Here is a 22,730-nt window from a genome sequence, read left to right on the forward strand (position 1 = left end):
GGAGGATTTAACCTGTCCTGTGTGCTGTGACATCTACACGGATCCTGTTATTTTATCATGTAGTCACAGTATTTGTAGAACCTGTTTACAGCAGTTCTGGAAAACTAAAGGAAATCAGGAGTGTCCATTTTGTAGACAAAAATCCCCAAAGACCATGCCTCCCAGTAACCTGGCTTTAAGGAACCTGTGTGAGACCTTCTTACAAGAGAGAAGTCAAAACATTTCAGCAGGGTCTGAGGAGTTCTGCAGTCTCCACAATGAAGAACTCAAGCTCTTCTGTCTGGAGGATAAAGAGCTTTTGTGTTTAGTGTGTCGGGATTCACGAAGACATAAAAATCATGAGTGCTGTCCTATTGAAGAAGCTGCAGAGGACAGGAAGGTGAGCAAAAAACCCCCAAAACTTTTTACTAATTCAGATAGATGAGGCATCAATCACTTTCATTTTAGATTTCCTTCAAATCATTGGCAGTGTCACATGATCAGCTCACTTCTATAAAAGAGTTACGACATGATTACCCTATTCACACCACCCAATCAAATACAAATGTACGTCCTCTGAATATTCAGTGTCTATACCTGATTTCGATAAAACAAACAAACAAACTGACCTTATTTGTCACACACACACATACTGAGCAGTGAGAAATGGAGCATCTGCATTAATCCATCCCAACACCAGTGAGCACAACACACATATACTATGAGCTAGGAGAAGTGGGCAGTCACTGTTGTCGGCGCCCGGGGACAAACTCCATGTCTTTTTGCCAGTGCTTTGGTCAAGGTCACTGACAGGAGTGTACAATACCATCTCATCCAAAAAAAAACCCTGTTTGTCCCCTTTTCAGAAAATAAAAATGAAGTTAGAAAAACTTTGGTTGGGGAGGCAGGTCTGTGAAAACATATGAGACATAAACATGAAACCCATTTGACATAATTTAATCCATTAAGTGAAACACAAATTTATGTCTATTGGGTGAAATGGGTTAAACACCAGTGTTTGAAATGAACTGGTTATTTAATTAGCTGAATAATGTTATTGAGAATTCGGGTTTATAAATACAATAAATAAGCAAATGAAAGGGACAAGTAATGAAAGTGGTGTCAGTAGTATTCTGACAAAACAAAAATAACATGACAGAAAACATAGAACATTACATTCCAATCAATATTCAAGACAATGTCTAGAACAATTTCAATATCCAACATGTGTGTGTGTGTGTGCGCGTGTGTGTGTTTGTGTGCGTGCATGTGTGAGTGTGTGTGTGTGTGTGTGTGTGTGTGTGTGTGTGTGTGTGTGTGTGTGCATGTGTGAGAGTGTATGTGGGTGTGTGTGCCAACAGTTTGGCATCAATTAATTTGATTGGCATTGCCCAAAAGAAAACATTTTAAAAAATAATTTAAAATTAATTAAATTTAAAAATGTAAATGACAGCTGTAACTGTGAATGCCTTTATATCTGTGATGGCATAAATGTGCTAATGTTTTCATTCATTCTGATGAACAAGGTTAGACAGACCATGTTTCATTTCCATGGGAACAGATTATGACCTGTGTCCTGATGGTATACAGATATGCAGTTTTATTGTTAAAGGTGACAGTAGACATCAGTTCATTTTATCCCGGTGGATGTCCTTAAAACTGTACATCCTGTTACCCTCTACTCAAATTTATGGACACCATTTCTCTATTATTTCATAGAAAAGACAATTAATAGTTTTTAAAGCAAGTAGGGTAAATCATAAACTAGATTCTAAGAGGTTTTTCTGATATTTGTGAGTATACTTCTCTGTGTGCAGTGAGAGTACATCTTTACAGCAGTTACTGTCTCACTCACACATAAAGCATTCTTTGAGAAAGAGTCCTACAGTTCCCTGCTGTATTCATGGGATTTGGCTTGTTAATGCACAACAGTGTTGATGATTTTTTTTCCAGAAGGAACTCAAGGCTGCACTGAAAACTTTACAGGAGAAGCTGGAGATGTTTAAGAACTTTAAATCAAGCTTCAATAAAATGGGAGAGCTCATTAAGGTGAGAACAGTCTACTCTTTTGAAAGTATACTGTTGAATAGAGAAACATATTATTGGCTGTAAGGAAAAACATTATTGGGTATTCATGTGACCAAAACCCCTCTATCTGTCCCTGTACCAGAATCAAACACAACACACAGAGAAACGGATTAAGGAGGAATTTGAGAAGCTGCATCAGTTTCTACGAGATGAAGAGGCGGCCAGGATAGCTGCACTGAGAGAGGAAGAGGAGCAGAAGAGTCAGATGATGAAGGAGAAGATTGAGGAGATGAGTAGAGAAATATCATCTCTTTCAGATACAATCAGAGCCATAGAAGTGAAGCTAAAAGCTGAAGATATCCTATTCTTACAGGTGTGCAAAACACACACAGACACACACACACACACACATTTATGTAAAGACAGTGTGAGACAGAGAGAGGGAAAACAGAGATTTTTCAACGTTTATTTTCAATAGTTATACTTTTTGCATTGTCTGTTCTTTATTTGTCTTCCAATACTGACCACTCTCTTGTTATTTTAGCACTTTGACACTTCAATGAAAAGGTAAGTTTATTGCCTCTCCCTCACTCTTTTCTGTGTTTCTCAATCCAAACCCACAGCAGCCCTGACTCCTGAATCTTTTTCCAGAGCCCAGTGCATGCTGCAGGATCCACAGATGCTTTCAGGAGCACTGATCAATGTGGCAAAGCACCTGGGCAACCTGAAGTTCAGAGTCTGGGAGAAGATGCAGGACATTGTTCAATACAGTGAGTTTTTAGAATCATATTAAATAAAGAGATTGATGAGTATCGCTATACACTGGAAATGACACTTCATCCCCAGGACTGATGTTTGTTTTATAATTGCTGCAGTGTTTTATTTAATAGTGAGGTACTGTGATGTTTGTGTGAGATCTCTTTGTGGTCAGTTGTATGGGCAGTTGTTGTGGTCTATAGATGTCATCATGCTGGTGAAGAGAGAATTTGTGGAGCTGTGGACAAGAGAGAGAGAGAGAGAGAGAGAGAGAGAGAGAGAGAGAGAGAGAGAGAGAGAGAGAGAGAGAGAGAGAGAGAAAGAAAGAGTTTTCCTGGTTTCACTACATAAGGAGTTGTTCTTTATTTCATCCTTCACATTCACTTACTAGTGAATGTGAAGGATTCACTTACTTTACTTACTAGTAAATATAATAACAAGAGGCAGAAGAGCAATAACAACAACAATAACAACAACAACAACAACAACAACAACAATAATAATAATAATAATAATAATAATCATCATCATCATCACATTTCTCAAAATTTGTATGAATAATCAAACTTACAAACTTCAATCATTTTTGTCATTATTTTCTTCAGCAAAACTATAGCCTAATGTCTACCAAATGAATGTAAGCTTTGATTTCATCTCCACCTCTATCTCTTTTTTCTCTCTTCAGTTCCTGTCATTCTGGACCCCAACACTGCAGATCCAGGATTGATCCTGTCTGAGGATCTGGCCAGTGTGAGATGTGTTTGTGATGTAGACCCTGGTACAGGTGGTAAAGTACATGTCCAAGATCTTCCTGATAATCCAGAGAGATTTTATAAATGTCCTGCTGTGCTGGGCTCTGAGGGCTTCAACTCAAGGACACGCTGTTGGGATGTTGAGGTTGGAGACCATTTAGTGTGGTTCCTGGGAGTGATACCAGAGTCTGCCCAGAGAAAAGAGGGCGCTCTTAACAATAGCTGGGTAATATCATTTCATAAAAATAAATATATAGCACGTTGTCCCAAACAAAAAGACACTCCTCTCACTGTGAATAAGAAAATCCAGAGAGTCAGAGTGGAACTCAACTGGGACAAAAGAAAACTGTCATTCTGTGACCCCCTGCATAAAAAACATATACACACTTTCACACACACTTTTACTGAGAGAGTCTTTCCACTTTTCTTTACTTTCAGTGCACAGTGCCTATTGACTGTCTTACCAGTGATGTCTTCTGTGACGGTCACTTCTGTCTGATACTGGACTACCAGAACATCTCTCTCTCTCTCTCTCTCTCTCTCTCTCTCTCTCGCGCTGCTCGAGCTTGTCACTGTAATGTAAGCAGCTACATGAAACACAGCACTGTTGTTAAGTGTCATTATTTTCCATCTTTTAAGTGAGTTTTATTGTACACAACCACAGAAATAATGCCGAAATAGTATGATACTAAGTTCAGTCCACTTTATTATTGACGATCTAAGTGTAAAAGGTCGAGATGGAATTCAGTTATAAAGTGTTTGGTTTTTAAATCTTCTGTTTCACATCACATTATGTTTAAACATGAGCTGGTTCATTCATGCTGTGTTTAGTTTATTTTATTTTAGTTTATTTCACTCATGAAATTTACATGGGTTACTCAGTACTGTGAATGTATTTGACTAAAGATGTTAGTTTGTATGACATGAATGTTATCGTAACTTATTTGCATGTAACGTGAATACGCTCAGAGATGTATGGATGTAGATCACACTTTCCCTGCTAACAGAGAGTGTGAAGAAGGACTTATACTGAGCGACTCCTCCCGCTTTCCAGCAGTAACAAATAGCCCATCAGTCACTTTCTGTTAGCTGTTCATCTCCCTCAAGTTAGCCAATCGAAATAGCATGAGTCCCCCTAAATAACGCTGTGATCAGCAGCTATCTTAGTTCGCACAAAGATTCAAAGGGGAGAAACCTTGTGGAGAGACTAATATTGTTTGTATACCTTGCTGCTGTGTAATTCACGCCTTTTCTGCAAACGTGTGCGTTCAGATACCCAACAACACATACATAAACAGACCTCTCTGTATACACCAACCGTTATGCATACATCTTTACATACATACACATACTTTTTTGAACCACATACAGTCCTTTATACACAAACAGCATAACAGAGAGGGCAGGCATATATAATTAGGGGGTGGAGTTAGACATGAAGTTGTCTGATACCCATTTATTTTTTCCAGCTGGTCTGTCTGACACTAAAGATACCAATATTATACCAGACATCTTAGTCTAACCCCCATGCACATGCCCTCTGAAAATCGGACCCCTAAATAGTGAAAAAAAACACAGTTTTTTATTGTCAGTTATTATTGTCATAACATAACAATGTCATAGCGACATTCTATAACAATGTAATCTAGAGTCAGTGTGCATCAGAACTGTAGTTAAATAAACACTGGCAAAGCACAAGAAGGAAGTTTTCTGGGCCATTAGGAGATCAGTCGCATCCTTGAAATCATCTAATATTACTTCCACATTGCTTGTAGTATTATTAAGATATAACTTGAGGTTTATAACATAAGAGGCCAAGGGCAACTTCTTGTGATCCTTCATCAAATGGAACGGATCACGGGTTTTGGGCAAGGACAGTGAAGTGTCGTGTTCATCTCGTATTTCTGGTCAACAAAATCTTCACATATCATCTTTCTGGTTGATCTTTGGTCATTCAGAAACTCCCACTCCATGTTGCTCATCTTCACACCATTCATTTTCAAAGCCGCTTATGCTAATTAAGAAGGTGCTGGAGCCTAGGCAAAAGGGGAAACACCCTTGACAGGTCACCAGTTCATCGCAGGGCAGACACAGACATTCACAGGGGCAATTTAGTGTCTCCAGTTTGCCTGGCTTACGTGTCTTTGGACTGTGGGAGGAAACCCACACAGACACAGAGGGAGAACATGCAAACTGAACCACACAGAAAGGACCCTGGCCACCCAGCCAGGAATCTAACCCAGGAAGAGAGAACATGCAAACTGAACCACACAGAAAGGACCCTGGCCACCCAGCCAGGAATCTAACCCAGGAAGAGAGAACATGCAAACTGAACCACACAGAAAGGACCCTGGCCACCCAGCCAGGAATCTAACCCAGGAAGAGAGAACATGCAAACTGAACCACACAGAAAGGACCCTGGCCACCCAGCCAGGAATCAAACCCAGGAAGAGAGAACATGCAAACTGAACCACACAGAAAGGACCCTGGCCACCCAGCCAGGAATCAAACCCAGGAAGAGAGAACATGCAAACTGAACCACACAGAAAGGACCCTGGCCACCCAGCCAGGAATCTAACCCAGGAAGAGAGAACATGCAAACTGAACCACACAGAAAGGACCCTGGCCACCCAGCCAGGAATCTAACCCAGGACCTTATTGCTGTGAGGCAGCAGCACTACCCGCTGCGCCACCATCTTCATGCTATAGCGTTATTCAAGTTTCTAGAATGTGTAGAACTTGCTCAGCTTGCTTGTTCAATGCTTCAGCTCTTTTGAAGAAGTTAGTATTTTGCTGCTGCTTCCTCATTTGAGAAAGTGTTAGAAATCCACCATAACACTTGAGGATGTGATTTTTTTTTATATGCTAGTGCTGATTGTGTACAAATTGCAAAAAAGCCAGTGTTCTTGGGCAAGTTCAGCAAGTGAATGTGCACCTTAACTTTCTAGCATGCTGTACTTCACCAGCAAATGTATCATGCTTTCTATCGCTTTTTTTTTTTTTAGTGGGTAGCTTTCCCTGTGGAAATTCTGGTTTGTCTATGTAGTCAACAGAACCAAGTGTCTTCTTAGCATGAGCTCTTGTGAAATTAGCCATGTTCCTTAGCTCTATAATCAACAATACTTTGGCTGCATCACCCAGTGAACAGAACTTAACCTAAAGATTATAGTGGAAAAAAACATAAATTTTGACTTTTTTAGACCCAAGAAGGCTTAGTCTTTGAACAAAGCTGTAAATAATTGTTTCCTATCTTCATTTAATTCATCCAAGGAGAAACCTGCGTATATTGTGTAGTGTAACAGACACTTTACATTGATGAAGGTGAGCTGATAATGATTTTTTGCTAAATTTTCAGTGACACAAATTTCAGAGGGTATGTGCATCGGGGTTAGCAGTGAATGAAATGGAAAACTTTTTGTACATGTAGCATCAAGTAGCCTGCCTCTATATTTTAAGATGGGTATTTCATATAATCATCCAGCATTTGCAAAATAACCCCAACCCCTAATATAATGCACTGTGCACTGGCTAAACTGGGAATAGCAATGTTAGTGGTCAATGAGTTGAGATGATGAATTTGGCATATAAAATGATTTATTGCAGTTTATGGATGTACAATTCACGTTGCCTAAAATAATTTTCATACAAGTTAAAATGAGGAAATTGAAAACTGATAGAGACTGTGAACTAAACTGGATTTCAATAAAGACTGTAATGAGAGCAGCTTCACAAAACACAGCACCGTTGTTCAGTCTCATTATTTTCCATCTTTTGGATATTACTGTCAGCACCACCCCACACCTGGGAGGCGTTACACTATTATTTTTAGACAGACTGATCTATCAGCATTCATAAAAAAAAAAAAAAATAAATAAAATAAAAAACCTCTTGTAAATCTTCCTATGAGGAAACAGCATATAGGAACACTGGAAGTCACATTCTCAGGGACTAAGAGATCACATCCATCAAACTGATTTTTTTTTTTTCCCTGTCAGGGCATGCCCAGTTCCCCGTAGTCTCATTGGTCTATGTGATGTTTTGCTGTTTAATTAATGTTGTATTGTTATATGAGACCTTTATAATTTTGTCCATGTCACTGCTGGGAAACATGTTTCTGAGCAGGTTTTATTACTGTTATTACTGAAGTCTCTGTGTCTCAGTATCCTCTAAATGCCTCACATCCATGATCCAAAGACTAACACACACACAGAGAGAGAGAGAGAGAGACTGATCAGAGGAGTTTGTGAAGCTTCACCAGTTTCTACAAGATGAAGAGGCAGTCAGCATAACTTCATCAAATGAGGAAGAGGAGCAGTAGATTCAGATGATGAAGAAGAAGCTCGAGGAGATGAGATGAGGGATATCATCTTTTTCAGACATAATCAGAGACAACCTGTATATACTATTGTAGCGCCCCCTTGCGGAACTGGCATTAACTGAGGGAGCTACCCTGAGTTCTTTTACTAAATGATATAATATTGTCTCCTTTAATTATATTCTTCCTTTAAGATGTTGGATCCCCAAGCATATGTATTTGACTCACATTATAATGAACTGCACTCTTACCTCTCTGGTGACGAGCTATGTTAATACTATAAAACTTAGATATGAATAAACATTCAAATACAATACAGTGATTTTAAATTTAAATAAACTATTTACTTATTTACCAGCGTGGCAATACAAAGTATTTCAATGCGTTGCCTTATAGCTCTTAAACAAACCAAATCATCTTTCACATTATCTTCATTACACAAGTGCTTAAATCAAATAAAATACACTTCAAATGAAACATACGTGCAAATAACAATGACTTCAATAATGGGACCGAAAACCCTTTGTCAAAAGAAAAAGCCGGCAAAATAAAGTACCGGAGTCGAGTTCGTTGCAGGACTGGTATGTAGCTCGTGTGCGTAGAAGTCTACGGTATATGCGGCTCCTTCACTCCACTGAGCAAAAGGAAAAACACTCACTCACAAGTTCCAATAAGCAGCAGCGCGGGTGACTTCTTTCTCCTCTGTCCCGTGTTGAAAGCCGGAGGAAAAGTTAGCTATCTCCCTCATTTGCCGGGCTGGCAGGACGATGACTCCTCGCCAAAGAATTGTACAGCACAGTCCGACAGTCTCGTATTACAACTTGTAATGTACATGGGTTGTGCACCTTCGTTATTATAATACTATTAAATTAAATTAAACTTACCAGTCATGACTGAAAAATCTGTTTCTGTTCAAATTGTAATTGTAAATGTAAATCTAAATTGCAGCTCTGTTGTAATTGCAGTTCTGCAGTTTTTAGGTCCAGTTCACATTGTGACTTCAAACAATTCAAACAGCCACATTCTTGTCTTTCATCCCACATTCAGACAGTTTCAGTCGAACGAGCATGAGATATTACTTTGGGGGGGGGGGGGGGGGTTGAGTGTGAGTGTAGTCTTAAGTGCCACATGTTTCATTATTCTTTCATTACCAAATCACCATTGTCACACCCACTCAGTCACGATTGCATTGTACCTAAATTTAGCAAATCAGCCATGCACGCACACACACACACACACACTATGCAGAATGTAGTACCTTTGCCTGTTTCCTATATTTAAAGTAATGGGGAATAATTATACTACTTGTTCCTCTTTGGCATAAAGTCCTCCATGACAAGGGGTTCTGGGTTATTCTCCGCTTGTATTAATGCATGACACTGTTAATGTATTCCAGGAAGAACTCAGGAATGTGCTGACACTTTTGAAAGAGAAGCTAGACATGTTTAAAAAAGTCAAACTAACTTCTGATCAAACTGCAGAGCACATTAAGATGAAAGTCTTCAGTTAAAGGGGAGATATTTTTATTCCCATGCTCTTATTAAATGCCCATCATACTACCACCATATTTTTCATTTGGTATGAAGTCATTATTTTGACATTCAAACCAGATATGTATTAAGTTATACATCATTAGAATTATATTAAGTCACTATTTTGGTGACTAACACTCTTATCCCTCAGGGAGACACACACACTATGTTCAATACTGACAAATTAGTAATATAATAATACTCCTTTAAATCATTGTTTTTCCCTGTGAACTCCAAGACTTCTGGGGGATGATCCTCTTTCAAGTATATAAGCTAGTGGGGACCAGCATTTTGATCCCCAGCAGGCACTTTTTTCAGATTATGCTAGATCTTATTGGAGACTTGCTGGTCCCAAGATGGATAGCAATGCATGGGGCACAGACACACAGACACAGACATACACACACACACACACACACACACATTGTTTTGTCCTGTTACATGTCTAGACGAGAGTGGAAAATTACCCAAATGCTTTGTCCTGTTACATGTCTGGAGGAGAGTGGAAAATTACCAAGGGAGGAAGTAATAACTGTAAAATGGTTGCTATATTAGGAGATGTATAGAAATCCTGACGTTGAATAGAAAGTTGTAAGTAACATTTATGCACTGTAAGAGAAGAACATCCTGCTAAATGTTGGCACTTAATGCAACTTGTGTATGAGACAGGAAGAGAGAACTGTCCTGCTCAAAGGCCATTGGATAAATGTGGTAAAACAACTTGTCCTTGGATGTACGACGGACTTGTTTTCTTTAAGACACTCATGTACTGTTTACTGTAAGACGTACTCACCCATATGTGTGTAGGGGCAGCTTTGACCTAATGGTTAGAGAAGCGGGCTGGCGACCGGACGGTCACCAGTTCAGTCCCTGGGACCAGCAGGAAAAATGTGGCTGGGGGGAGTGGGTGTCTGTGTCTGTGTGTGTGTTTCTGTGTGTGTGTGTGCACGTGTGTGCATGGGTACGTGCATGTTTGTAAACTAACCTTGTATACCAGTTTTGTTAACTGATTATAAGATAAATGTAAGATCACTCATAAAAAAAAACACTGAAACCTCTCCACAAAAGGAGAATCTCTGTTGTCATGATGTTTCCCAACCCTGCTACTGCGGAACAAAAACTCCATACATTTTATGTCTCTTTCCACTCTAACACACTTGAATCAACTCATCAAGGGCTTGACAAATAGATCATGAGTGAAACTAGTCGTGTTTGAGCAAGACAAGATCAAAAATGTGTAGAGATCTCTTCCAAGGATATGGAGGTCTTTGTGGCTCACAGTCTTTCTCGGCTGGAAAAGAAGGCCCTAAACAAAGCCTAGCATCACTGTACATAGGCCTACACTTTCATATTTCATATACATGTGCCTACCTATTCATAATACCTGTGTTACATGTGCCTGTTAAAAGTGAGACTGAGACTGAAACCAACAGTGACAGTAAGTGAGAGAGACGGTATGAGCCTGGTTATGCTGATAAACACCATAAATCACTTCACTATGCATACACATGGACTCCAAAAGAATGGCTCAACTACCCTTCTAAACTTGTTTTATCAGGAAATACTTTTTGGTCTAGCCTTCCAAATCTCTGCTCTCCCTGCTCTGAAAACATTCAATTGATTTCTTTTTTGTTGTTGTCTCTAAAGAAACAAATATTCTATCAGAGAGGAAATAGTGTAATGCCTTTGTATTTGAAGTTATCTTCTCCGAGTGAGATACTAAAACAAATACCAAACTGGTAATTAAGAGTGTAGTGGATTATGGTCTCTTATTGTTGTTAAGAAAAAGACAATGTCAAGTAGAGGGGGGGGGGGGGGGGGGGGGGCAATGATTACTGACTTCTACATATTTGAATGATTGTTCTCAGTTCTAATATTTTACTATTCACAGTTAAGTATTTTCAAATTAAAGTCTCTCCTTTCCTAAACCCAACCTGTGACCCATCCTACCTGATGGAATGTGCAGATATGAAGTTCACGTGTTTGTTAACTTGATTCTCGTTCCTTCAGATGACAGCTGAGACTTCACAGAGAGTGTGTAAAGCTGACAGTGGAAAACATCCTGTGACAAATTGACTGTCACATATCGTGGGAGCAATAATTCCTGTGTGCGAACATGGCATCAATATCTTCTTTTTCCAAGGTGAAGTTCTCCTGTCCTGTGTGTTGTGACATCTTCAGGGATCCTGTTGTCCTCTCATGTAGTCACACTGTCTGTAAGGACTGTCTACAGCAGCTCTGGAAAGTCAATGGATCTCCACAGTGTCCAGTTTGCCAGAGACAAAACCTAACGACTCCTTCAACCAATGTGGCCTCAGAGAACCTGTGTGAGACCTTCTTACAGGAAAGAAGTCAGAGAACTTCAGCAGGGTCTGAGGAGTTCTGCAGTCTACATAATGAAAAACTCAAACTCTTCTGTTTGGTGGATAAACTGCCTGTATGTTTGGTGTGTCGGGACTCAAGAGAACATGAAAATCACAGTTGTTGTCCCATTGATGAACTTGTAGAGAGCCGCAAGGTGAGCAGGAAAAAAAATCCTAATGTTTCTTTTTTTTTTTTTAATTCTTCTTTCAATTTTTCTTTAAAATGAACATAGATGGGGTGTCACTTTCATTTTAAAATTCCTTTAAATAATTGGCAGTGTCACATGATCGGCTCACTCCTGTAAAGCTGGTTTGTTATGATTACACTATTCACTCTGAATATTCAGTGTCTATACCTGATTTTAACACAACATTATTTCTACAACAGTAAAGCCTGTTTGTCCCATTTTGAGCAAATGACAATAGAATTTTTTTTTTTCATGTGAATGTGTGGTCAATGGGCATTTAGTAAGTGAATGAATGTATAAATGCCAATGGAGGACATTAGTGTGATTGCATTTACTTTTGTCACTACATGAATGTACTGAGGTTTCAATTCAGTCACATCGATAAAGCTAGATAGACCATATTTCATCTCCATGGGAACATATTATAACCTGTGTTCTGAGAATATGCAGGTTTAATGTTGAAAGTGATTAGACAAGTTATTTTATATGTGAACTCCTGGTGGATATCCTGAAAATTGCACCACCATTTCTCTGATCAGAGGCAGAAAAAAAAAAAACGCTGATCTGGGATATTAATGTAAATGATAAACTAGATTCTTGGAGGTTCTTCTGATATTCATGAGTGTATTTCTCTGTGTGTAGTTAGAACACATCTTTACAGCAGTTACTGTCTTAATCACTCACTCACACAAAACATTCTTTGAGAAAGAGTCCTACAGTTCCCTACTGTATTCATGGGATTTTTACTTGTTAATGCACAACAGTGTTGATGTTTTTCCAGGAGGAACTCAAGTCTGCACTGAAGACTTCACAGGAAAAGCTGGAGATGTTTAAAAACTTTAAATCAAGCTTCGATAAAATGACAGAGCACATCGAGGTGAGAACAGTCTACTCTTTTGAGAATACACATTACCGCTCGTCTGGGAAAAAAAACATGTTATTGATTTTATGGAAAAACATCACTGGTTATTCTTGTGACGAAAACCCCTCTGATTTGGTCCTTGTACCAGAATCAGGCACAACAGACAGAGAGACAGATTAAGGAGGAGTTTGAGAAGCTTCACCAGTTTCTACGAGATGAAGAGGCAGCCAGGATAGCTGCACTGAGAGAGGAAGAGGAGCAGAAGAGTCAGATGATGAAAGGGAAGATTGAGGAGATGAGTAGAGATATATCATCTCTTTCAGACACAGTCAGAGCCATAGAGGACGAGTTAAAAACTGAAGATGTCCTATTCTTACAGGTGTCCAACGCAAACACACACACACACACACACACACACACACACACACACACATATGTAAAGAGAGTGAGAGACAGAGAGTGGGAAAAGAGATACTTGTCAAAGTTCATTTGTTTATTTTCAATATTTATTCTTTTTGCATTGTCTGTTCTTTATTTGTCTTCTAATACTGACAACTCTCTCGTTATCTTAGCACTTTGACACTTCAATGAAAAGGTAAGTTTGTTGCCTCTCCTTCTCTCTTTTCTCTGTGGTTCTCAACCCAGACCCACAGCAGCACTGACTCCTGAATCTTATTCCAGAGCCCAGTGCACACTGCAGGATCCACAGATGATTTCAGGAGCACTGATCAATGTGGCAAAGCACCTGGGCAACCTGAAGTTCAGAGTCTGGGAGAAGATGCAGAACATTGTTCAATACAGTGAGTTTTTAAAATAATAAATGAATACATTGATCAATGTCATAATGTCCATCCTGCACAGGACATTATACTTTACCTTCAGGATAGATATTTGTTTTGTATTTCCTGCAGTGTTGTATTTAAAAGTGAGGAAATGTGATGTCAGTGCATGGTTGGAACAAATTTTGTCAACACCCTATTGTTGATGAACAAACAGAAATGAAATATTAAAAATAAAAATTAACGAACAACAACAACAACAACAGCAACAACAACAACAAAAACAACAACAACAACAACATAATAATAATAATAATAATAATCACCACCATCATCATAATGCACATAAATAATCAGACATAAAAACTTCAATGTTTTTTTGTTTGTTTTTTTCACATTCCTGTTTTCAACAGAATTATAATGTCTACAAAATGAATGTAAGATGTGTTTCTCACTGTGTCTCTGTTCTCTCACTCCAGCTCACGTCATTCTGGACCCCAACACTGCACATCCAGGACTCATCCTGTCTGAGGATCTGACCAGTGTGAGATTAATTTGCCATGTAGATCCTCAGGCAGGTGACAAAGTACGTTTAGACGTCCCAGATCTTCCCGATAATCCAGAGAGAATTGATAAATGCCCTGCTGTGCTGGGCTCCGAGGGCTTTAACTCAGGGACACACTGCTGGGATGTTGAGGTCGGAGACAGTAAAGCCTGGATTCTGGGTGTGATACCAGAGTCTGCCCAGAGAAAAGCAAGTGGGGTAAACAAAAGCTGGGCAATAGCATTTTTAAAAAATATCTATGGAGCAGGCTCTCCCAAAAAACAAGACATTCCTCTCAAGGTGAAAAAGAAAATCCAGAGAGTCAGAGTGGAACTCAACTGGGACAGTAGAACACTGTCATTCTATGACTCCCTAAATAATACACCCATACACACTTTCACACACACTTTTACTGAGAGAGTCTTTCCATTCTTCTCTACTGCCAGTGGACAGTGCGGTTTGACTGTCTGTCAATGCATATATAAAAATTGAACTCAAATCCATTATGACTTTACAGTACAGATCCGAAAACAGCACTGTAATACTTACATACATACATGATTCTGAAAAAGATTCTGTGAGAGAGATCAGACACAAGTAGATTTTTTGTTTGTTTCTGATTAGTGTTTTGAACACTTATGTGCATTCAAATTAGTTAGCAATTACTCACTGTCATCTGACAGTTTTAATACTATATTCTTGGATCTCTGGAACAATATAAATATGTACATTTAATCACTCTGGGAAAGAACAGTAACTAATGCTGTGAACAGACAGTACTGCTGAGAGTTTGACTCCCATCTGGGGGGAAAACTGTGTTTTACTGAGGGAGGAAGAGGAGCAGAAGAGTCAGATTCAGTTTTTTCATTGTTCCATTGCAAAACCCTTATAAAGACCAAGCCTCAGATATCAGAATCCCTGCTAAAGGTTTAAGGAATTCTCATATAACCTGTAAACTGATATATCTGTCCCTGTCAGTCCCTTTGAGTATCTTGTGTCTCAGCTATTGTTCCTGTGTGCTTGTTCCAGCTTCGTTGTACCCTGTGCTACACTTGTTTCAAATAAACAAACAGATAGCGAAAAAAACTAAACAAACATGTTTTTGTGATATGAGTGTTGTAGTAAAAGCTCAGACATTTGGTGCTGGAAAAATACAGGCTTTGGCTTTGGTTCTTTCATAAGGAGGAATTGGAAACATGCAAGTCATGTCTGAAGAATCTGTTTGTGTTTAATTTCCAGTTTTGTTGTAACTGCAGTTCTGCGGTTTTCAGTTCTAGTTTGCATTGTGACTTCAGACAGTTCAGACAGCCACATTCTTCTCTTTCATCTCACATTCAGACACAGTTTCAGTCAAATGAGCGTGAGATATTACTTGTAATCTCTCCCACTCAGGGGAGAACTTCTTTGTACAGGTTTGCAATGGTATGCCAGTTTTCTATCAGCCCAGTCCAGACAAACCAATCAGAATCCTCCCTCACAAAAGATCCACCCCACTGAAGTTCCTGAAGAGCCAAAAGAGAAAAGCAAAACTTAATCCATCTATTTGTTTAAGACCAGCTAGTTTATATATTTAATTTCTGAAAGAGATATTATACAATAGAAAAATACAATACATACAGACACAAAAACGAAGATAAAGTGGAAGAGGATTTAACCTGTCCTGTGTGCCGTTACAACTGCAAGGATCCTGTTCTCTTGTCCTGTAATCACAGCGTCTGTCAGGACTGCCTTAGGAATTAGGAAAAGCAAAGGATCTCAGGAGTGTCCCATTTGCAGGAAATCGTCAAAATCAAATTCTCTAACTAACTCAAACCTGTGTGAGACCTTCTTACAGGAGAGAGGTCAGAGAACTTCAGCAGCGTCTGAGGAGTGCTGCACTCTACACAATGAAAAACTCACACTCTTCTGTCTGGGGGATAACAGGCTTGTGTGTGTAGTGTATCAGACTTACAAAAAAAACACAAAACCACAAATGTTTTGCCATAGTGGTAACTGCAAAGAACCCAAAGGTGAGCATGAAGGTACTGCTTCACTGGAATTCACTGGAATTTACACAGTGTTTTAATTTTAGATTTTTATATAGCATTTTTCAGAATGCAAGAAAACAAAATGTTAAAATAATTAAAATAAATAAACTGTTCTTATATTTATCAAAACTCAAGTACCTAAAATTATTGAAAGTGCTGGGGTGAGTGTAATCTTGTTTAATGGATTAGTCTTAAAGGGCAACTGATGACAACTCCTTGTTCCCCATGAATTAAAAAAAGAAATTTAGTGTCTTTACCTGCTTCCTATCTTTGAAGAAATGAGGAACACATTTTACACCTGTTTCTCTTTAACATAAAACCCTTCATGACAAGGAGTTCTGGATTATTCTGTACTTGTGTTAATGCACAACACTGTTAATGTATCCCAGGAGGAACTCAAGAGTGTGCTAATACTTTTGAAATGGAAGCTACAGATGTTTGAGAAGTTTCACCAGTTCCTACAAGATGAAGAGGCAGCCAGGATAGCTACACTGAGAGAGGAAGAGGAGCAGAAGAGTCAGACAATGAAGGAGAAGATTGAGGAGATGAGTAGAGAGATATCATCTCTTTCAGACACCATCAGAGCCATAGAAAAGGAGTTAAAGACTGAAGACATTTTGTTCTTACACTCTCTCTCTCTCTCTCTCTCTCTCTCTCTCTCTGTCACACACACACACACACACACATACACACACACACACACACACAAAGGGTAACCCCAAATAGTCGACTATTCAACGATTCAGTCTAAGGAGCCTTATTTGACTGCCAATCTCCCAGTCGAATTGTCGCAAAATGTGGTTATGAAACAAAGATCATTCCATTCCGACTATATGGGGGTGCTGAATGTCTGATAAAATAAATTCTTATGCCAAGCATTACCAGAATAAGGGGCAGGCTGTATTGAGAGAGTGGGGGCGGGGGCACATGGGAGGTGTGGACAAGTGTTGAGGTGGATGGGGGCAGCAGTGTTGGGAAGGTCGAGGGGGAAGTAGTAGTTGCAGTAGAGCCGCGAATGAAGAAGTGGCATATTTTCACTGTTCCTGTTGGGAAAGAAAATAAAGGCAATAAAAGCTGCCATACCGCTCTACTGTTCCTTCAGTCCTATCACCTGAAGTGGGAAGACCTGTGTTGTATGTGGACTATGACCTGGTGAGCTGCTGGTGTGTCTGTTTTGAAATTTAATGCTTCAGATAACAAGCCAGCAGGTAGTCTCGGTCCAAGCGAAGAGGCAAAAGGTAGCAGAGGCAAAAGTCAAGAAGAGGCAAAAGTCAAGAAGACAAATTGTTTAATTGGGTTTTTCAGTTCTTTCGTCTGGTGTGGAAAAAATGGAAGCCAGTGTCGGAAATGAGAATATGGATCAATGAGCAAAGGCAAAAAAACAAAAAAAACAAAAACATGATTCAACTATCAGTCGATGGTAGGCAAAACTTCACAAATCAGCTTCGACTACGTAAATTCTTGTCAGGGACACACCTAACACACAAACAAACACATGCATGCACACACACACACACACACACATTTATAAAGAGAGAGACAGAGAAAGAATGTTGTTGTAATGTTAGAGAAAAAGGGGGATTTGTTAAGGATTATTTATCTATTTTAAATGTTTATCCTTTTGCACTTTCTAGTCATTATTTATATTCCAATACTGACCACTCTTTTATTCTCTCAGCGCTTTGACAGATCAATGAAGAGGTAAGTTTGTTGCCTCTACCTCCCTCTTTTCTCTGTGTTACTCAACCCAAACCCACAGCAGCACTGAGCATTTGTGGGGACGGGGGTCAGACTGGCAGCAGTCACCTTTGGACAAGATAGAGAGAGAGAGAAAGAAAGAGTTTTTCTGGTTTCATTAAATAAGGAGTTGTTCTTGATTTCATCCCACACATTCAGTATTGTGAAACTGAATTTTGTCTATGTGTTACTAACAAAAAATATATTAGAAGCAGAAGAGGAATCATCATCATCATCATCAACATCATCTCAAAGTGTATATAAATAATCAAACTTAAGAACATCAGTTATTTTTTGTACATTTTTTTCTCTTCAGCAAAACTACAATGTCTACAGAATGAATGTGAGATGTGTTTTATCTCTCCCACTGTCTCTATTCTCTCTCTGTTCAGCTCCTGTCATTCTGGACCCAAACACTGCACATCCAGTTCTCATCCTGTCTGAGGATCTGAAGTGTTTGTGATGTTGACCTTCAGGCAGGTGATAAAGGACATGTAGGTGTCTCTGAGCTTCCTAATAATCCAGAGAGAATTGACAAATTCCTTCCAGTCTTTCCAAGACTGTATGATACCTGTAAACTCTCTCCTCTTAGGCTCTTAACACTGGACCGCTTCATTCCAGTAAAACAAAATAGAGTAGTTACAAGTCAGACTTTTATTAAATTGCTCATTTTTAAAATTCATTCACAAAGCATATGTATTTTTGCTATTTTTGTTGTTGTTGTTTTAGTTAATGTAAGTTCATTTTAATCTGTTAATACCAGTTTGATATGGACTTATGGGGAACATTTGGGATCTCTTCTGAACTGTGCTAGTGCTTTTCGCTTAATGTTTTGTTTAACACTTCTTTTGAGACCAAGTTCTTTTGAATATATCTCTTTATTTGAAACATAAGTAATTTTTTAATTAACTAATAAACTTACCAAAGAAAGAAAGAAAGAAAGAAAGAAAGAAAGAAAGAAAGAAAGAAAGAAGTGGATGTTTGTTTTCTTCTTTGTCACTGACTGTAATTTACCAGCAGAGGGAGACAAACTTCATATGATATATAACTGAGTACTCTGATACCTTAAAATTTAAAAAGATTTTATCTCTGATGCTGTAAGAGTGATTCTTTTTTGTTCTTGTGTTCAAGTGAAGCAAAGTCCAGCAGTGCTAAGCAGAGCTATTGCAACTGACTGTCAGCAATTGGATGATATAGTGTCACTGACTGTCAGTACTTGGATGAGACTGGGTGTAACTGACACTGACTTTTCTCACAGATCTGAGAAGACTGGACAGGCAGTTTCATGGTAAACATCAAAACAACAGCACATTTTATCTGCCATCGTTATTCTTACTTAAGAAGAGTTATTGTCTTTAAACTAAAATGGTATTGAAAATTATTATGACTTATTTTCAGTCTTAAGACAAAGCAAAAATTCAGAATGCAGATTTATCATACTGTCCTTATGTCACAAATTTTATATTTTATATTTATATAATGTTTTAAGACAATAATTTTCCTCTGTTTTGCTCTTCAGTCTGTGACGTCATTGTCTGCTTAGATCTTTTGTGAAAAATGTAATATGAAATGTGATGATTTTAATCTTACAGTTGATATTAAAGAAGAACATTAATGTGTAATTCGAATTCAATTAATCAAATTCAATTAAATAAAAAGAAAAAAAGAAAGAAAAAAAAAAACATTTGTAGTGTTTGATTTGTAGCCTCAGACATCTTTGCAGTAAAGTTAGAGAATGAGCAGCAATCCAGGAAGTAAAGAAAAAAAACAGTTCCAGTCAGTACAAGCTCTGTCCCACCCTAGTGTTGTAATATTGCAAATATGTATGAGTCTGACCAATCACAATTCTCCTTTACGATAACCCTCATCTCCTGACACATCTTCAGCTCAATCAGGAAGTGAAGTTCAGTCTGTCACTGTGCTGAGTTCAGTCTGTTTGTCTCATTTAATTTGTTTGAGTCGAGTCTTAATATTAAAAAAGAAATAGAGTTTAATTCACATGTATCACCGAAAACAGTTAATAACTGAAAAGAAAATTCACCAGCTGAAGACTGCAGTTATCCTGGAAATTTCTTATGTTGGTGACCAGAGTCTTCAAGTAAAAGTAAAAGTGAAAGAGAAGAAATAAAGAAGAAACACATCGATAGCTGGGAGAAAATGGCCTCAAAAGAGAAATCAGAAGAGGATTTAACCTGTCCTGTGTGCTGTGACATCTACACAGATCCTGTTATTTTATCATGTAGTCACAGTATTTGTAGAGCCTGTTTACAGCAGCTCTGGAAAACTAAAGGAAATCAGGAGTGTCCAGTTTGTAGAAGAAAATCCTCAAAGACCATGCCTCCCAGTAATCTGGCTTTAAGGAACCTGTGTGAGACCTTCTTACAGGAGAGAAGTCAAAAAATTTCAGCAGGGTCTGAGGAGTTCTGCACTCTACACAATGAGAAACTCAAACTCTTCTGTCTGGAGGATAAACAGCTTTTGTGTTTGGTGTGTCAGACTTCACGAAGACATAAAAATCATGAGTGCTGTCCTATTGAAGAAGCTGCAGAGGACAGGAAGGTGAGTAAAAAAAAAGAAGAAGAAGAAAATAGAAAAGAAAAAATCAATTTGTCGCTAATTCAATTTACAATTTAGCATTTAGCAGACGCTTTTAGCCAAAGCGACTTACAATCAGTACATCAGTCGGATTCCTAATACCTCATAAGCAGACATCGCTAAAAAGACTGAGCATCAATTTACTCCTTCGTATTGCGCCCCTGGAATTCTTAGACAAACATAGATACAAGACAAGGTTTTTTTTTGTTTTGTTTTGTTTTTAAGGAAGGGGGGTTAGGCTTAGGGGAATAGGTGGGTTCTGAAGAGGTGGGTTTTCAGTTTCTTGCGGAAGATGGTGAGGGATTCCGCAGTCCTAACTGTATGAGGGAGGTCGTTCCACCACCGAGGGGCAATTGCGGAGAAGAGGCGTGGTCAGGAGGAGCGGCTGCCGGGTTCCCGAAGTGAGGGGACCGTCAGCTGACCAGAGGTCGTAGAGCGGAGGGTTCTCGTAGTGGTATACGGAGTTATTAGGGACTGAAGGTATGATGGGGCAGAGCCTCTTGTTGCCTGGTAGGCCAGTACCAGTGTCTTGAATTGGATGCAGGCAGCTACTGGAAGCCAGTGGAGCACAGTAAGGAGTGGAGTGACATGAGAGTGCTTAGGGAGGTTGAATACCAGGTGTGCAGCGGCGTTCTGTACGAGCTGGAGCGGCCTGATGGCGCAGGTCAGCCAGTAGGACGTTGCAGTAGTCCAGGCTGGAGGTGACAAGCGCTTGGACCAGGAGCTGGGTTGCCTGTTGGGTGAGGAATGGGCGGATTCTCTTGATATTGTTTGGGGGGAATCTGCAGGATCGAGTGACTGCCGCGATGTGACCGGAATTCACATAGTCAGTCACTTTCATTTTAGATTTCCTTCAAATCATTGGCAGTGTCACATGATCAGTTCACTCCTGAAAAAGTGATTTGTCATGATTACACTATTCACTCCACCATATCAAACACAAATGCACATGAATATTCAGCGTGTTTAATTGATTTCAATACAACAGTATCTCATTACCATTCAAAACTCAACAGCAATAAAGTCTGTTTGTCCCCTTTCAGAAAACAAACATGAAACCTATTTGACATTATACAATCCATTAGGTGAAATACACATCTAGGTGAGGTGGAAGAAATGGGGTAGACACCAGTGTTTGAAATGAAGGAGTTGTTTGATTAGCTGAATAATGTTATTGAGAATTTGAGAGAATAAATACAATAATTAAGCAAATCAAACGGACAAGTAATGAAAGTGATGACAGTAGTATTCTGACAAAACAAAAATAACATGACAGAAAGTGTAGGGCATTACATTAAAATCAATATTCAACACAATGTCTGTGTCAATATCAATATCCAGCATGTGTGTGTGGGCACGCATGTGTGTGTGTGTGTGTGCCCCGTGTATTGTTATCTTTCTGGGGAGTGGTACTATAATCTAAAAAAGTGTCTGGTGGGGAACAAATTGCTGGTCCCCACTAGGGGAACATTGCTTTTCTAAACTTTATTGTCGTTGTTGACACTAAAAGTGTTGACACTAACAGCGTCAAAACATTTCTTTGGTTAAGGTTAAGGTTAGGGCCAGGGTTAGGGTTAGGGATAGATTGGAATTCTTTAGTTACAGGGTAATGGGAGTCAATGGGAAGTCCCCACATGGATATCAAGACAAACTTGATAGAAACTGATGAACTATTTTCAAAATATTATTGTAAACAAAATCCATCTATCACATCTATCAAAAGGGTTATGCCTGTATCAGATGATGATCTTATACTTTTATGTACACACACACACACTATACATACATTTTTCACACTGTGGTCAGTGTGAAAATGGCCATATGTTAAATGAATTAATTTAAAAATGCTGATGGGTGTAACTGAATGCCTTTATTTCTGTGATGGCATAAAAGTACTGATGATTCAGTTCATTCTCACTAACAGACCATTTTTAGTTTCCATGAGAACAGATTATAACCTCTGTCCTGATAGTAGGAGGATGTGCAGATTTAATGTTAAAGGTGATAATAAACAGCAGGACATTTTATATGTGAACTCCTGGTGAATGTCCTTAAAACTGCACCGAATGTTACCCTATGTTTATCACTTACTGACACCATTTTTGGCGGCACGGTGGTATAGTGCGTAGCGCTGTCGCCTCACAGCAACAAGGTGCTGCGTTCAATTTGTGGCTGGGCAGCCAGCATCTTTTCTGTCTGGAATTTGCATCTATGTGTCTGTGTGGGTTTCCTCCAGGATCTCCTGTTTATCCCACAGCCCAAAGACATGCAGG

General features: G+C 39.0%; 2 protein-coding genes across 2 annotated transcripts in view; both read left to right on the plus strand.

The window, feature by feature from the left end:
• Positions 1-154: 154 nt before the first annotated feature.
• Positions 155-18,325, plus strand: LOC115821647 (tripartite motif-containing protein 35-like). The gene is made up of 10 exons (XM_030785452.1): positions 155-379; positions 1,933-2,028; positions 2,552-2,574; positions 11,544-11,880; positions 12,695-12,790; positions 12,924-13,154; positions 13,348-13,370; positions 13,457-13,575; positions 14,034-14,555; positions 18,255-18,325. Exons 1-10 carry the CDS (start codon positions 155-157, stop codon positions 18,323-18,325), a joined length of 1,743 nt encoding a protein of 580 aa, XP_030641312.1.
• Positions 18,326-20,019: 1,694 nt separating this feature from the next.
• Positions 20,020-22,730, plus strand: part of LOC115821648 (tripartite motif-containing protein 35-like) — a 5,782-nt gene continuing 3,071 nt past the window's right edge. Inside the window, exon 1 of the mRNA XM_030785453.1 lies at positions 20,020-20,421. Coding sequence (XP_030641313.1) covers positions 20,020-20,421 — 402 coding nt within the window. The remainder of the gene's footprint in view (positions 20,422-22,730) is intronic.

Source organism: Chanos chanos, chromosome 9 (genome assembly GCF_902362185.1).
Source record: "Chanos chanos chromosome 9, fChaCha1.1, whole genome shotgun sequence".
In the NCBI taxonomy this organism is placed as follows: Eukaryota; Metazoa; Chordata; class Actinopteri; order Gonorynchiformes; family Chanidae; genus Chanos; species Chanos chanos.